The sequence below is a fragment of the Ciconia boyciana genome, chromosome 18, assembly GCF_034638445.1.
Source record: "Ciconia boyciana chromosome 18, ASM3463844v1, whole genome shotgun sequence".
NCBI classification, from domain to species: Eukaryota; Metazoa; Chordata; class Aves; order Ciconiiformes; family Ciconiidae; genus Ciconia; species Ciconia boyciana.
Genome location: NC_132951.1, coordinates 5,261,034 through 5,279,255, shown reverse-complemented (window position 1 = coordinate 5,279,255; position 18,222 = coordinate 5,261,034). Strand labels below are relative to the sequence as shown.

General features: G+C 44.0%; 1 protein-coding gene across 3 annotated transcripts in view; it reads right to left on the bottom strand.

The window, feature by feature from the left end:
* Positions 1-18,222, bottom strand: part of DDX31 (DEAD-box helicase 31) — a 51,025-nt gene that overhangs the window by 21,562 nt on the left and 11,241 nt on the right. For all 3 annotated transcript variants that reach the window (XM_072883540.1, XM_072883539.1, XM_072883538.1), the window contains 5 exons: positions 17,698-17,874; positions 14,959-15,018; positions 8,952-9,002; positions 6,725-6,864; positions 1,068-1,149 (listed from right to left, as the gene is read on the bottom strand). In XM_072883540.1, coding sequence (XP_072739641.1) covers positions 1,068-1,149; positions 6,725-6,864; positions 8,952-9,002; positions 14,959-15,018; positions 17,698-17,874 — 510 coding nt within the window. The remainder of the gene's footprint in view (positions 1-1,067; positions 1,150-6,724; positions 6,865-8,951; positions 9,003-14,958; positions 15,019-17,697; positions 17,875-18,222) is intronic.

The following is an 18,222-nucleotide window of genomic DNA, read 5'->3' as shown; positions in this document are numbered from 1 at the left end:
TGTTGAAAAACTCTCCAAAGGAAACCCAAAGTTACCCACCTATAAGGACATTCGGGAGAAAGGGAAAGTATTTATACACAAAAGAACTATTTAAAATAATTTCTGCATTAACGAAGCACAACTAAACTTTTACATATTTGTTGAACGAGTTAAGAGGCCATATCCTAGGCATGTTCCAGACCTTTAAAATATAGGTATTAGAGGCTGATTTCAGTGAAAAACTGTGCAGTGATGGGAAAGAGCTTTAAATAGAGCTGTATCTCATATGAGCCACAGATCTGGCTTTCTGTGAAATATAGGGCACGTAGGAAAATTGAACATCTTTCAAAAGCATGTTTACCAAGAACACCACAGTTCGTAACAGTCATCCACAGGAAACGAGAAGGCTCATACATGGTGTAACAGAAAGAACGAGCAGGCAAAACAGCAACAAGAGAAAAACAGAGCATGCTGCATCATGCTTGACGCATTCTTGACTTCCATTCAAAATGAGGGCTCTTGGAGGATTTAATTTGCCAGAATGCAGAAACGCGCGAGACATCAATTGCAAATGACTGAATTCTGTGAATTAGCAACTTGAAGGCAGACCCAAAGCTTGCCGAAGTCATTGAAAAGATGCCTGCCAACCCTGCGAGCTTTGTTTTAGGCTCCAAGTAAATAAATACAGATAATAAAAAAACCCTACGTAACACATAACCAGATACATTTTCCCTATTTCTTCAGAGAAGTCTTGTGTCATTTGTGATCTCCAACAGTATTTTTGCACAAAAAAGCCAAGGAGAACAGAAACATTGTAGGAGAAAAAACCCAAAGCTTTTGCAGCCAGAAACCTTTACTGTCTGTTACAAAAATATTTGCTGAAGAGTTAGAAGCTACTGCTTTTTGAGGACAACAGTTTAAAGATTGGACAACTGTAATATAAGGCAGTTCTATAATTATTTGCACTGCCTGACATCATGGATATACCACTCCTCGTATTGTAAAGACAGAAGCTAAGGGAGGAATACATATGATATTTAACTGGTAAATGAAAATTGGAGCAACCCCAAATCAGCAGAATAACTCACCTTGCTTCCTGGTCTGTGCAACTTGAAGCGATCATCTTTCATCAGGCTGGATAATACCTTCTCCATCTTTATCTCTGAAACACTGAAGCAACAAAGATAAAAAATTACCATTTCTCCTACTTTTCAAATACAGCGTGTAACAAGCCACAGGCTGATAACGGCTAGCAAAAAGGTTGAGATTTACACATTCAACTTAAGAATTTATCCCTGAAATACATGAGGTCTTACCCCAGACACTCACTCAGCAACTGTAAAAGCGTAACTATTGTAAAACCTTGACCCTAGCTGAACTGGAGCTTTCACTGGAACAGAGACACAATTTTACCCACAGTCTTGTCACTGTTACAAGTCACCAACACACACTCCAATTCTAATAGAGCATCAAAATAACTGAGGGTGGCCTTTAAGTCCACTGAAAGTCTCCTTGGTTCTCAACCAGAGTAATTGATTAAAGAAAAACTTTAGGCCTTTAATTACATTTCCGTTGTTTTCATAATTTTTCTTTCCTTGCGTTAAGAAGCACCAAGACAATTGGGAACCATTTGGTTATGTTTTCCACTAAAAAACTCAAAACAGAGTTGAAGCAGGTCATAACATTAATGCTTCTTGCAGATTTGCTTTATAACTATAAACAGCAAGATCTGTAACCTCCACTTTGAACTCACAGGGTGTCAAACATTTTATTGTACATTAGATGCCATGGGCAGGGAGCAGAAGGTGTCTGCATTCAGTTGCTTGTGCAAGTGTGGGAAAGAGACTGCCTGAGACATACACATACAGGCTGGAATGATGTGCTCTGCTTAGTTTGCTGCTTCTCCTAAATCTTGTCTTCCCCCCAATTTAACTTCCAGATTCTCTGGAATCAGAGACATTGCTCAACCCTCATTCAAAGGAACAAAGTGCATGGAGGCTTACACACTTTTTTTTCCACCCATGTTAGTGACCATGCTCCCAAAACTAAAGAGCTAAAACTAAAGCTGTGTAAAGACACAGCTCCCTCCTCTTATAGTGACTCAAGCTCAGAGGATAACAACAGGATCCCAAGGAACTTCCTATAAAGCCAACTCTCCTGCAGCTTCCTGCCCTCTGGTCACATCATCGCTCTTTCCCACAAGATCTTACATCATTCCAACTTCTTGCTATGTTGCTTGGGTCAAAGCTCAGAGACACGCTTCCTGATGGACACACTCATCCTTCAATTCATTTATAGCTTCAAAAGCCACCTCTGACACCAAATACATGGTTTGATTTCCTTCCCCATTCCAAGCACTCACCTCCCCTCTCATTTGAAGTGTAAAGCCAAAGCCCAGCCCATTAGGGATCCTATAGCATTTTTTTTAAATACAGGAGACTCAGTCAGCTGTCCTAGCCAGGCTTCACACTGGGCATTTATTTTCATTCTGTCGACTCACATTCCTCCTGTAGATTCAACCAGATGATTTATTCTCTAGTCCTGCTTGCAAGGCACTGCTGGGTACTGTTACGGCCCAGATACTGGAAATGCTTACGAACCTGCTTCATTTTAAAGTGAATGGTCCTACTCAGAGGTGCATTTACAGGAGACTAGAAATTATTCCTCCTCTTTAACACTGTCTTGTGGGGCACACGCACACCAGGTGACACAGTACAGGAACAGCTGTGCAGCTCCAGGCCATTAATATTACAGCTGCATCCAAACTGGGTCCCATTTCCAAGGGAATTACTCAGATGATAAAAGCTGAAGTTCATGGGCCCAAATTTTCAGCAATGGGCAAAGGTCATCTCTAGAAAAGAGATTATTTTCCTTTTTATACCAGAATAAATCATAAATACTGCATGGAAGCCAAGGAGTTCATGTGGGGTTACATCAGTCTAAGGAAGAGAGAAATCTTGGGGGTCCAACAGTTCTCAGACTCCTGAATCTCAGATGGTCAGAAAGATGTATGTGGTTTCAGAAAGGAAGCATTGCTGATATTCTTCAATTTGTAAAGTATAGAAAGAAATTATAACAACAAGGATATCCCCTTTCTCTTCACACAAAGATCTCTACACCTGGTTAGGAGGAATGGATGAATCTTTACCATACTGTGTAACAGGATACCGTGATCCTCACCTGTTCCCCAGTCCTTCCTGGTTAAAGCGACAAATACCTTTACTTCTGCAATCTACCTTTTCAACCTCAGCCAGCTCACCACCACAACACACGGAAGGGAAAAGAGATGGCCCAGAGAAATAGCCATCTAGCCTGGAAGGTACAGGCCAGTGCGGCTGTAAGATATCCTATATGGGAGATGAGCCCCATCGTTGTGCAGCTGGGACTCCTGATGTAGCAGATTCCTCCGCAGAGGATGCGGAGAGAGAAAGGCGGGGGAGCGATGGGGGAGAAAGAGAAATGGAGCATAAAAAGACAACTGAGGGTTTCTCTGTTTGTTTTTGAAAAGTATAACAGTAAATTAAAACATAAATGGCAACCACTTAAGCAAGAGAAAAGTATACCCCCCCATCCCCCCCAAAGGTTGCTTTGACACCGCTATGAATGAAAACGTCAAACCTTTGACATTGATTTGTCTGAGATGTCACCCCCTCTCCGATCCTCCTCTCGCCTGGCGCGCTGCCAGCTCGCAGCCTAACAGATATGTGAACTTGGTTCACAGCAGGGAGCATCATGTGAGGGGAGCAGGGGAGGGGGGCAAGCACAACCGTAGAGAAGGGAGAGAAATGACTCGTGCCTTCACGGTGATGCGTTTTCCTTTATAAATTAGTTAGGCCGCCGTTAGGAGATAAAGAAATTATCTGATAGCTGTCAAGGCAGGCGCTGCTAGATTGCAGTTGAAGGAACTAAAAGAGACACAAGGAAAAAAAAGAAAAGTGAACCTCACTGACTTTCTTCTGCTTCTTGCCTCCTCCCTTTGAAGGAAAATCTGTTAGTTACGCTTAAAGCCAAGACAGAACATTTTGGAGTCTAACCTTTTTTTTTTTAAAAAAAAAAAAAAAAAAGAAAAAGGAAAGAGGAACTGTACAGAAAACATGAGTGTGCATGTGCATGCACACACACATTTACAGTTAGGTAGAGGAACCACAACTTCAAGCCACACAAAGACCGAAAAGAAAGTTGCAGAGAGAGGCATGCAGCTTCCTTGAGCCCCAACGGGAATTACTGATCTCAGCAGAGGCAAAGTGAGATCGTTTTGGCAAAGGCTAATGCTGCCTTTCCACAGTGCAAGCCAAGGAGAGGCTTCAGGTACCGGTGAAAATTAATTGCAAGCGATTTCCAATTTCAAAGGCAGTCATCCCTAATTCTGAAGTGAATTTTCATCCAGGAACAAAGCCACGTCTGCTCTCATTACTTCCGACTCTCAACATTTCTGGACCTACTCCCATGCATGCTGGGGTGGGTGGAGGGGCTTAAGAAAAACTCTGGGTCAGATCCTCATCCAATGTAAATCAGCACAGCACTGCTCATTTACACCATCTGAAGGCTGCGGGGACCCGTCTCATGCTTTGTCTTCTTAGAAATACATATTTTATGAAGTATTTACATTTCAATAAACCCAGTGGGAATTTCATTTAAAAAAGAAAAAACAAATTAAAAAAAATTCACAACACACACTCATCCCCAACAAAAACCAAGAGATTTAAAAATTAAGCAAAGAATAAAAAAAATGCAAACTCCAGTAACTTGTGCAGTCTAAGTCAAAAGCTACAAAGACTTAGGATAAAGAAACAAAAATTATCAGTGCTTAAGAGGATCGGTGACAGTCCAACACATGCTGTCTTTCGCCCTCGCACTGAATTAAATTGTCAGGATTATCACCATAATGCTCTGTTTATGAAGGGTAACGGCAATTTGTGCTGATGGCACTTGCTGCCTTTAGCTTCAAGCTGCCTTCCTGCATCTTCTCTGTAATTCATCAGCTCTCTTTTCTATCCCGTTGCCCCTTCTCACGCCATGTGCTACTATGTAGAAGAGCAGAGGACGCATGACTGCGAGCAGGCCGAATCGCCCACCCATGCCAATTAGACACTCATTTTCTTCCATCTGAAGACGGGGGTCAAGGAAGGCAAATTACACTCCGTTTTTGGCAAGTGCCTTATCTGCAGGGCAGCACGTTTTATGAAGAACATAAAATGAACAAACAAACAAACAAGACAATCCCCAGAGTTGTTCAGCTCTACTGATTTGAGAAGTGGAGGAAAAAAAAAATTTCACATAAACCTCCCTCCGCTCATTCAGCACAGTCTTCTACAGATTCCTGAAGAACAGCGGCTAGCTCAACAACAGGTCTCCTTAGCAGATATAATTACCAGCGTGAGTGACACTGCTCCTTAAACTTGTTAAAAAACAACAAAATTGGATAAAAGCATTAACATTTAAAATAGAAAAAAGGGGGGAAATTTCCCTCTCCTTCCTCCAGCACTTCCAAAATATTATAAAATAGAAAAATAGAACTTTCCACTTGGAGTTAAAAATTCACAATTATGTGGGATTTCACCTTTAAATGTCAGTGCTGTTTGTTACATGAAAAAAACCCCTGTCAGCTTAGCCCTCCATGTCTTGCTGGTGTCTGCGTAATAGATAGTTACCTGGGATGATGGATGGCTCTTTGTTAGACCACTAAATGGCTCACAGCCTAGAATAAGCCTGTATTTACTGCCAACATTTGTTTGTTTCAAGGATGCAAAACCACATTCGACTCCAAGTAGCTCCACCCGACATAAACACAAGAAATAAAAGAGAACTAATTTGTGCATGAGTTTACAGGGCTCCATCAACACTAGTACAACACTAAAGGGACTCTACTCAGCTGATGTTCTGAAACGCCGAGAGACAGCAGTGCAGGGAGCAAGGGGAGTCACATATATCCAGCTGACTGCTGAGGAGGCTTGAGACCTGATAGCGCTCCTGACTAGCAACGCTGAGCAGGGAGCTGTGGTTTTTCTCCACAAAAGGACCACTGCGCAAGCAGAGCTGGACTAAAATCTCATCATGTGTTGGCCATCAGGTAGCTGACTGCACATTGGGCTGGTCCTTACCCGGCCTGGCTTGCTCTCCCTTACCGTCTACTCCCAAGCTAGAGCCAGTGTAGGAGAAGCTTGCTCAGCTAGCTTGGAAGCACACCCCATTTTTGGTCTGCGAGTCCACCTCCCTTATTGCCTTCCAGGACCATACTGGGCACTCACCACTTGCAAAAGCCTCTACTATTCCTGTCACAAGCCACTTACACAACACATCTTGGCCAATTACCTGCCAGATATGACCCACAGTTCCCTAGCTATTTCTCTGCCGGATCTCTCCTGAAGAGAAAGCACAATCTCTGACAATATGGTGCTATGCAGGCAGATGGCCAGTTAGCATTTGACAGGCTCGTTTGACTTGTGATCTCTGCATAGCCACGATTTGAACCCAGGGCCAGAGAGATAACAACGGAGTGCAAAGGATCTCTGACTATCGTCTCCTCTCTGCCCCTCACCACACACACTCACTCACGCACAATCTGTCAGGCTGATGATTTTCACACACTTTCCTTCTCTCCTTTTGGTAGTCTGGGGCCGGTCCTGGATCACAAGAATTAATAAATTCTTATTAAAACCTGCACGAGACACAGTCCCGCTGAAAGTGCCATGGAAGGTTAATTAGCAAGGATGAGCTGAAACTTTTGTTCGCGTTTCTGACTCACTTAATCTTGTGAGAAGCCAGCAAGCTGACATATTCTGCCTCCGAAGGCGCCAGGACAAGCAGGCTGTTCCCGTGACAGCCAATGCGAGCCGTCCTCCCGATCCGGTGGATGTATTCCGCAGGTGAAGCTGGAGCGTTATACTTCAAAAAGGGAACATGAGAAGGGAAAGGAGGAATTAACAGAACACAGCGTGTTAATTATAAACGAGACACTCAGCCCGCTCATCTGAAACAAAAGGGATCTTAGCAAAACCCACATGCTGTACCTCCCTCAGAATTGGCCTGTTTATGAAGAGCCCACCGGGCTCATCCCTGTAACCATCACTCAGCCCCCTCAGCCACAGCAGTTTTTTGACATATGAATGTGACACATTGGCCAACTTTCAGATAATAGGACAGTTTCTCCATCTCAGTGTCTCTCTTTGCCTTTTACATTTTATTTCTCTACAGGCACGTCAGGAACCTGTTTGCTTCCCTTAAAAAAAAAAAAAAAAACCTCTCACAAAGACCTCAAACCAAACAATCCCCAGGACTGCCCATACAGAGCGGGAAGCTGCCTGCTCTGCATTTGGGAGAAAAGCCATAAAAGAAAAGACAATGGATTCAAATTTGGAGTTAGACTAAATTGCTTTGTTTTGATTAAAGCAAGTCATAGCTGGTTACTGGATAGAAGAAATCTAAGAGAGATGGGGGAGTAAGTCCTTTCAGCAGCATATGATCCGGGTAGCAACTGTTTTCCCATGTACAACTATCAGGCACTAGAAAAATGTTGCTTAAAGCCCCCCCTAATATAGTAGTGCCTCTCATTTACTCCACTGGGAATCAAAACTGCCCAGCCATTTGCAAGATCTGATAAAGGGTGACATATTTCCCTCCCTTTAACCTCCCCCTATTCTTCCCCCCCTCCTCTCTTTCCTGGAAAAATGAACATGCACAGAGATACTGCTCAGAAATGAGCCCTCAGCAGTTTAACTGGAAAAAACCCAACAACCAAAGCCCACTCTAGTGTTTATACCTGTGCCCTCTGGCAAAGTTTCTACTGGCTAGAGGTGTGAGTAAGATGCTGTGAGCAATCTAATTGCTCCCTGCAGGTCCTTGCTCTTGGACACAGCTCTCAGGACAGCTGAGATTTCGCCTTCTGGACACACAGAAGTCTCCCAGGGCTTTAGGTAATTTGCACTGCGTTCTAACACTGGCAACTATATCTTTGGTTAAATTATATTAATATACAGATCTGGGAATTAAAGACTTCACTTCCCCAGCCTTCTCCAACTAGCTAGCTGCTACAAAATCTTTCTTTTTTAAAAACACAAAATTAAAATCAAATTTGTTACTTGAAGGGATGAGGTAGAAATTAAAAAGCTTTGTTGAGGCTCTATGCCCTGTTCTTTTTACCCAGGTGTCACTCGATACACGAGAATCTCTGGATCAATTCAACTAACCTTTTTTTAATTATAAATCTTTTATAAAAATGAAATCTGCTTCATGCTCTCAGCTTCCTTTCTGAAATGATAGGCTGCTATTTTTAAGGTTCAATCCATCTCCCTTAGTTTCTATTTTTTTTCCAAAGACAATATTTCTGTCAACAGCAATGCAGCAGTATTGGGGCTTTGTTTTTTGGTTTTTTGGGGTTTTTTTTTTTGTTTGTTTGTTTTGTTTTGTTTTGTTTCCCCCTCCCCCCCCCCCCGGGAAAATCTGAACTATGCAGCTGTACTGAAAGCAGAAGGCTTACAGCTACCCAGCCCCAGCCCACCAAAGCCTCACTTAAAATATTCAGGTCACTGCACAGACACTATTGGGCTCCTCAGTGTTTAACATTAGGATCATACTTAAACTCCTCACGGAACTGCCTCCCCAGCAAGCTCAGAAAAATAGAAACGCAGAACTGCAAGAGAGATGGCCAGTCCTTCACAAGATTTGGTGTCCTGTGGGGGGAAACAGAGGGTGTTTCCTCCCAGCCAGTGGAGTATTATTACACAGCTGATAACACTGGAGTTATTGAAGAGGAAAACAGACTGTCAAAACCAAATATATGATAGCAATGCTGTATCCTAGCAAAACCTTGAGTCCCAGTCCTGCAGTCAGGAACACATGGGTCTCCCACACCTGTAGGCATCAGCACAAAGACCAGCAAACTGCAGAAAGAGGGTCTGGACTGGAAAGGGATTTCAGCTGAGCAAGACTGCACTTAATACATACGTACACACATACATAGACAGCAAACCTACCTGTACGATCCATGTAACTTGAGGCAGGTCTAGTCCACGTGCTGCAACATCCTTTAAAATTAATAAGGAAATTACTTTAGTAAAAATGCTCTGAAGATATCAGCAAAGTAAGAACTCTTCTGGGGTGGCAATTATGCCAGGAAACGACTGGCTATGCAAGCAGGAATTTTGTGCCTAGTTTGGGGAGAGACGGAATGAAGGAGTGAAGGTCAGAAATAATGTTGAGGGTTTAAAAACGCAAGGAATATTGTTAACAGACTAATACAATAAAAAGTGATCCACTGCTATGGCCCATAGCCTGGAGGATATAAAGCCACCTATTTCAGGAGGGTGGTGTTGCATTACAGCAGTCTGCTACAGTCCCTTTACATTATAACTGAGAGAATCAACTGTCTTAATGGTAGTGATACCTTTGGTTCTTCAGTTTGTTTCCTTGATGAAAACAGATCTGCTCGTAGGCACCTACTACCCAAACAGTGAGAGAGGCAGAATTAAATCTTTGGAAGGCAACACTATTTCTGAGCACAGCTTTCTCCACAGCAAGCCTAAGAACTAAAACCAGGCTGCTTATGATGAAAAGGAAAACGGCCACAAAGCAAACGGTCAAGGATCCTAGGCCTTGAGTGGAATGTCCAAAGATGCACTGATCTCTACCTACAAATAATTAGTTGTTTCCTAGGTGATGGCCTGAAGGTGAGGAGCAGATGACTTGCAGGTCACCTGGCCCTACGATAAAAGGCCAACAAACAATTTAGCAGAATCTGCAGGAAGCTGGAGTACAGCTCGAGGAGAGGGGACTTCAGCTATCCCTTAGATTTTCACCAGTCTGGCTTTGATTTGGAGAAACAAAACACAGCCCCAAAGAAAAGAGTCTGAAGCTGCTGTCATGAGTGTTATTTGATGTGCCAACTGGTGAGAAAACCCATCAACTTGGAGAAGGATTGAATGAGACCCTTTAGTTATCCACAGCCAGTATAGCTCAAAAAACAGAACCTTTCAAAGAGAAAAGAGAGTTTAAATACTGTTCTAAACAGAGAGAGAGCACAAACACGTTTCAATCTCCCGTCTTGATTTTCTGTTCATTAGTAATGTCCTCACATACTCCTTGGATTTTACATTCACCACGTGCAATAGCAGAGCAGGTGTGCAGATTTAACTCTGTTAGGAAATGTTTTGGAACACATGTATCTTTTAGCTAGTTGCAAAATAGAATATATTAAGAACGTAAGCAGGAGCTTAATGTACTCAAAATGTGTCAGCCACCCACTGAAGTGTTTTCATGCAACTCCCACACACGTTAAAAGACTAGGAAGCTGATGTTTTGGCAGCAAAGGCCTTCCCATAAGCACTAGCCAGGTTGCTTTGTGGCTCCAACTGCAGTAAAAGAGGAGACACTTTCCACAGCGCCCACTCTGAAATAATATACACTTTCGCTCCAACACGCTCATTAAGAAACGACTTGTTCCCAGAGTCAGAATGAACAGATGTACAAAAAGCCATTTAAAGGAGGTTGGAGAAAATAAATCAAGAGAAGTCGGGGAATGTGTACAGCAGTTACCAGGATAACAAGATTATAAACTCTACAGCACAATCAGACAGGAGTGCTGACGTCTGATTCTGATCTGGCTGGCTCTGTTACATACTTCCACGCTGACAAGTCTTTGGTCTTTTCCTATACTGTGCTCTCTCTCACACCCAGTAGTCTAGGAAAGGCTGTGTTTGATGAGAGGGTTCTGACCTTGGGACAGGGTCAGTTTACCCAAAATAAACAGATAGCCAAGCCATCCCTGTGGTCAAGGAGCAGGCACCTCCAACATGGGAAGGAGAAGTAGATGACAGGGGCAGGAGCCATCCCTCTCATCCATCAGGATTCTTCCCCATCTCTTCTAAGATACATTTTATCAACACCTCTTGCTGGGGAACTACTGCCGCAGACAGTATTGTTCTCATGTGCATTTGCCAAAGCAAGCAGAAAAGTTGAAAAGGTTAACCGAAAGCCTAATAAATAGCCAGGGACAACATTTTAGGAGGAGGCTCTCTCCCATAATCAGCCTTGTATTCACTATTGCTTTCACAATGCCACCAACTCCACTCAGCTGTTACTGACACATATCAGCAGCTATTCTCCTGGGGTTTAACTTGGCTTTCTTTCAGAAGTGTCCTGGGATTTACTGGTAATTGGAGTGTTTTGCAAACTCTCAAAGATTCCTCAGTATCAGTCCACCTGCGTCTCCTGTAGCTCCTTTTCCTCAAAGACCCTAGTAGACAGCAGCAAGGTAGAATTAGGATAAAAAGTTTTAGTTGATTTGCTTTCCTCTGCTGGCAGAGCCCATGAGCTTCTTCCTTCTCAGATCTTTAGAAAAATACTTGTGGGTCACCTTACCAGGAAAGAGAATGCAGCTCAAGCAACAATTATCCAGTTTTACTAGCACTACATTTATTCCACGCACAGAAGCACTAACCTGCTGCCAGTGCTCTTTCAAGAAGCCCAATAGATTTCCAGTGTACTACTCTCCCTTCTTTTCCACTGCCCCAGCCAGCATTCCCCTTTCCATGCATGACCTCACTCCGCCATTCCTTAATAACAGTGAAATCAAGACAAGACCTCAGCGGGTCACCACTGATTCCTTTCAATGGGCAATGGAAGGGAGAATTAAGTGACCATCTCACAGGACCAAGGAGAAATAATCTACACCAGTGCAATTTTAAAGAAAACCCACATGCCAAGCAAACACGATAATCTGAAGCCTTAACCGTGCTCCTGCCCTGATCCCAACTGCAAGCCACAGAATGGCACAGTATCAAGGTACAATCCACCTGAGGACCCCCAGAAACGCTGAAATTTCTGCTTCTAACAGTTCATGTTGCCAGCCTGTGCTCGTGGTGGTGGGGTACAGAGGGATGGGTGCAAGGGAATGAAGGGCAAAAAGGCCACACTGAAAGCGAGGCGTATCACTGCAGAAGATCAGAACCAACACAGCCACAAAAGTTTTGCAAGGGCCTTGGTTTGCTCAGTCCCTCTCACACAATCTAATTAGGGCAAAGGAAATTGCTAAAGTTGCTTTTGAAAGACACTCAATGGTGAGGTCTTGAAGGCCCTGAGCTTGACAATTGGCTGCCTACATGAGGCCTAGAAGTACAGATGGAAGGCAGCTTGCTCAGGTGCCAGGCTGTCAGTTGGATTAAAATGACTCATTTATTTACCAAAGAACCTCACAAAGTGCTTTAGCTAACAGGCAGAGAGGGCCTAACGGCTCTCCAAGCTGGGGAAGAAGCTCTCGCGCCTTCCCGGCCTGCCAAAAGTCATTACTGCCGAGTGTGGAAAGCCATCAGCAGGGTAGAGACCCCCGTCGGCAGGGTGACAGATTGGGCTGCGTAATCAGAGGAGGAAGGAGAGAGCACAGAAGCTGTCAGAGGCGAAAGCTCTTGGCTGGGGCCGCCAGAAAACTGGCAAGATGAGTTAGCGTGACTGAGTAAACAGCAAACAATCTCCAAATGATCTTTCCTCTCTCCCTGGAAGAGATGAACTTGTTTAAAGGCACATCCCAAAGGAAGCCGCAAAGAACTTCAGTGAAGGAGAGAGAAATAAATCTGGATGAGACCCTCTGAGATACAGAGCCCTTCTTTATTTTCTTGTCTGTCAGCTTATATTGTCTGGCAAAAATATTTTATGGAATATATTAATATACATATGACATAGAGCAAATTAATAAAAGGAACAGCAGGTCCCATTGCTTACTAGAGCGGAAAGATGGGTGGAGAACATGGCATAAGGGACAAGGGAAGGACGGCAACATTATTTGTGTTGCTCTTTTGTGAGCCAGGTTTCAAAATTTTGTGGGCGCAAAATGTGATTTCGCAGTGAAAAGTACAGAACCATCTTTCTGCAAAACATTTTTGCCGATATGAAGAAAAGTGTCAGAAAAAGCAATGCCCTCAGAGGCAGGAGGTGGTCACAGTGCCTGGCTGCCCTTTGGACATCTGCGTTGGGGAGGCACCTGTAATGTGGGACTAGTGCAAAGTGTATCTCTATATTAAGGTGTCCATATGGTCCCCATTACTGTGGTAACAGGCCACCTCCTGGTTTCAATGCATTTGTCCTCCCAACATCTCTGTAAGATGGAACAGTGCTACTATCCCCATTTTACAGATGGGGAGCTGAAGCACAGAGAGATTTTGGACTCAGACACACAACTTACTGTGCTTAACGTGCTAACCATGTGCCAGCTGAGCCATAGGAACTGTAACTGTCAGGATTTGCATCCCTGCCTTGCAGTAAATGCAAAGTAGCTTAGATTGAAACGAAGGAGGGTTACGATAAATGCATTACCTTACACCACCCTCTTCACGGCACTCTAGGTTAATTCACATTACCTCCCATTTATGACAGGTCAGGAGCAAACACACAACTATTGCTGCTCAGCTGACATGTGGCTACTTGCCTTGTCATCACAATTCCACATCCACTTGTACAGAGTCTGTGGCATGCAGGAAATCTAACCACATCTCCAGTGTCTCAAGAGGGGGATCCTATCCACTTGGATTTCTTTATCCAACTTATTCTTCTTCCTAACTTGTCAACAGCTGTATGTTTCCTGGCAGATTTTTCCTGCCACAGGCTGCATTTCCCCTTCGAACAGTCTCACCCAGGAACTGATATCCCAGTGATTGCAATGATTCTGTCTTCTCTTTGTCTAAGATTGAGCATTCACTGTCTTTCCAAACTCATTAAACTTAAATTTCAGTAACAAGACATGTCCCTGAAATTTCTCAGTTATAGACAGCATGTGCACGAAGGATAACAAAATTTAGCTATTTATTATTTAGAATTTACCAAACACTTTTCAAAACACTCAAACTACACCACTGAATGATTTAAGCTTTGCTATCCTCCTCAGTTGAGACACTTAAGTATCACCTCTGTATACGGGGAAACCAAGTTATAGTTACACTTATGCATTGCAAAGATGCATTTTGACCTTGATCAAATCATTGAAAGGTTGTACACACAAGCAGGACCAAGACTAGCATGTAACAAGTACAATTTTACAGGTGATACAATACATAATTTGGCAATGCTAAATCAAACGCTCCTATATATATGGCAGTCCTAGTTTGAACTGGAGGCATAAAAATAAGATAAAATTCAGCCCCCACTCTCTGAAAAATATTGCAACTAGTTTCCTTTAAGAATAATGTGCTGCAAGAACAGGAGTCGTTTCAGAGCTGGAGAGGGTTTCTCAGCTCTAATTACTCCCGATCGCTGTAATTTACAAGTTTGCGGTGGGTAGAAATCGCCAAGATTCACACATTTTCAGATCAACAGCTGCCACTATTAGAGAGCAAATCGTGCAGCCTTCTGCACCACTGCAGCAGGCTAGCTGTGGCACCGACAGGTCACAAACGAGAAGTGGAAGGTGCCACCACAACACAAGGGTGCCAGCAAACTTCAGTAGAGGACAAGAATTTCTCCCTCAGCACCCTTGAAGGAAGCTTGAAGGGCAAAGCATGGAGAGCAGCAGAGCATGTGCATTTCTAATGACACCACTCTCTGGTTGGGCTTCCCTTCCATCCCTGCAGGTTTTTGTTTTTAACCTTGGGATAGTCATTAAGATAGGAAATATCACATTACATCCAATTTACCTGGCAGTTATGGGTCATACTACAAATTAGGATTGCGTTCTACTGACTGCACGTAGAGGGCTAGGTTCCAGCTTCAAATGAACAGATTTTTCCAGACATAAGACCATGCAAAATACTTAGAGGCCTCTTGTATAAGACATACACTTTTTCTGCACGTGGTACCTTGCAGCAAAAGACCATACAAGAGTTTGCAAAGAGGGCGCCTGTCCTTATTTAACATGTGAGATGCAGAAAAAGGAGATGACTTTCCTCAAGGTCAGACAGCGAGCTGGAATTAGAGCTCAGTGCCAAATCCTCTGTTCTACCATTAGGTATCAGACAGGCCCATTAGCATGGAGCTGCAAAGGGACTCTAAGTTACTTACAGTGCAAAGCAAGATGCCGGTCTTGGATTTTAGGAACTCCTGGAAGACCTCTGTTCTTTCCTAGAGGATTGAAACAGAAAAATGAGAAGAGTGCTTATGCACATCACAATCAAACATAAAGCAAATTAGCTAATGTAACAATTTAACAACTATGCCTCATTCACTATATCATGTACAGCTTCAAAAGCAAAGGAATTGACTTCACGAGTTCCAGTTAGACTCTTCCTGCAAAGGGGAAAAAAAAATCTATGGCATACAGGTGTGGTCCCAGGTAGGAAGGCACAGCATCTGGGGCAAGCCTGAATGCATTTGGTCAAATCAAAGCAGCCAACACCTCTATGGTTTGCACAGAAGCATGGCCCGTGCATGTCAAAAAGCAGTAACTGTTTTACAAGGAGAGGAGATCCACAGAAGATTAGGCAGCAGCAACAGAAGCACTGGCATGCTTTATGGGCAACACAGGCTTTTGTGAACACAAGAAAAAGCTGGACATCTTAACTGCTGTCTGTCCAGTCACACGATGGGCAGGATAAGCCCATTTTGTTGACACAGCGATATAGTCACATCACAAGAGATCAGCCTCATCATGTGCCCAATGGGGCATGCAGACAGTCACTGGACTGACTGTGTAATTAAGTATCGGGGATGCTCAGCTGCACAGTTGCTCACGTGAACTGTTGAGGGATAAGTCTTCAAAGTAACAGGGCAGGAGAGATAAGACCTTGGCCAGAAACCCCTGCCCAAGGGGGCAAGGAGGCAGGACTCCTGGGGCCTGCAGGCAGCTGCCACAGAGCTCCCAGGGCACCCTCCCATGGCCTTCCCACAAAATAAGCCTCGTACTGGCAAGGGCCACCAACGGGGCTGCTGACACTGGGATGGAGGTCGTTCCTTCCCACGAGTGTCAGAGGCAGGTGCTCCCCAGCCTTGTCCTCATCACTGGTCTGCACCAGCAGAATTCCTGCAGCCCCCACTTCTAACTTGAGCTCAGGTCCCAGGCAGAGCTGTCCACAGCCCCCAGATCCCAAATTACCCCACCAGCAGTCTTGGAGCTGTGGAGCCCCAGAACTGCAGGAACCCACCAGTACAGCTCCTCACTTACCTTCAAAAGCCTCCTGCTTTGTCAGTCCCAAAACCTTCCTAAGCACACTCCAGTTAGTTTAACTAACTACTCTGGGGTATGTTTTTTTCTTGATAAAAGCAACAGAAACTGATTCTCCAACCCACATTACATCACAGTATTTGCTATCACACAAGACAATCTCTGAGCACTAGTAGCCAATGGCCTCAGTAGCATTTGGTCTTTGCTTGCCGGTACCACCTATCCACCTACACTCCCTCTCCTTAGCTGTGGGAACCGCACACATTCACACTCCCTTGGTCCGATTCCATTTACTCTTTCCCTTTTCAGAGCTCAGGCTGTCTCTGGCCTCAGAAACACCATACCCATTTCCTTCCTGTCCCTTTAGCTTCCTCCTTCCACAATACCCTTGTTTCCATGTTTCAAGCCTTCCTCCTCAGAGTTCTAGCTAGGAGTTAAGTGAATGTCCTGTTACGTTGATGATGTAGAAGAAACCTTACATACTTGACTCCCAGCTAGAGGTACTGTTCTAGCAAAGAATGGAAACTTGGGCCTTGCCGACACACTGAACCCTCTGCTGACAAAAATTAAAGAAGAGAGCACGCTGTATCTTGTTGACAATGACAGCAGCCGTGCTCAGCAGTACCATATGGGATCCACAATTTAGCTCCATTAATGCTCTTAATTTGAAGACATCAAGCACTAATTACACACTGGGTACTAAAAAGGCAAAACCCTTCCCCTGGTGCCAGCTACTTAGCTGTGTTCTGTTGGCTTAACAGCTGGTCAGGGTAGAGTTGGGCCAGACCAGGCCTGCTCACTCGCTCAGGCAGGCAGGTTGAGGAAAGGCCAGACTGCAGGGACAGCAAAGCACATGTTTCTGGTCTCCACAGGATGGGAATGAGTGAGAAAAACAATGGCTCTTCACCTCTTGCTTCATCAGAAGAGCTCTATTCATTTACCATCTCTGCTGTGCAGCTCACAGTAGAGCGGTAACTCTCTCCATCACAGACCAAGGGCAGGATCAGGGGCTGAACTTTCAAGGGAGGTCCCTCAGCTATTGAGAGAAATGCTGCAGTGACAGTTCATTTGACACTCTTCTCCTGGCCTCTCAGCCTTCTGTAGCAAGCTCCAATCTCATCACCCAGGTCTATCCGGCTAAAACCTAGACCTATTTTGGGGTAATCACTGTTATATTGCTATTATTCCATCCCAGAGAAATGAGCAGTCTGTCAAGACACTGTTCTTCAAAACCAAAGCCAAACTGCTCCATCCTCATCTAATGGGGCAACTTACTGGGTAATGTTTTGGGGCTTGGATGAGGTTTTCCTTTGACATTAAAAGCCTGTCTTGACTGCATGAGAGAGAACCATGGATACGTAAATGGTTTAAGTGAACCCACTGGGAATACAGAACGGCTGCCTCAGCCTGCTGAAATAACACCTCTTGCCTCTTCAGCTGTGTTTTTCAGATATAGCTACCAAGGTACTTTCCAGAAGTGGGACAATATTCTTATTCTCATTAGCAGATGGAAGAGTGAGGCCCCTAGAGGTGAAATGACTCTCTGTCCTCTCTTCTGCCCTCCTCCCCAAAATAACCACATAATAAATCATAGGGAATAGGAACAAAAGTGTGTATCTTGACACTTTGAGAATGCTTACTTCCTGTTCCATGTTGCCATGCAGTCGTAGAAACTGTAAGCGCGCAGAGGAGACAGATGAACATTCAGGTTGTTCCAACTCTAACCCTCCTGAAAGGACCTTTAGAAGGAGCTCATAGTGGAATTCTACTTGTTCACAGCTGGAGAAAAAGATTATCATCTTGTGGTGTTTTTCAAACTGCAAGAAAAACAAGAAAATGGCACATGACCATTTCCACAGCCCTCTCCCAATTCCCTGATCATTATAAGATCTAGGTGGTTTCCACTTCCAGAGATATGATTATCCAGGAAAAGATTACAGAGTTTGACACCAAATACTGAGCCCACAAAAGAAGTATGAGTACATGCTGCACAGGTATCTCACTGCCAGCATGAAAGACACAACAGCACCTCAGCTTTCTTGTGGCTCCCTGTACACTGGATGCACTTCAAAGCCCTAGATCTAATCCATGCTATCCTTGACAGAGTAACAGATAAAGGAGCTGGAAAGGGCAAAGGGTTACTTAGTAATATAAATGCAAACGGA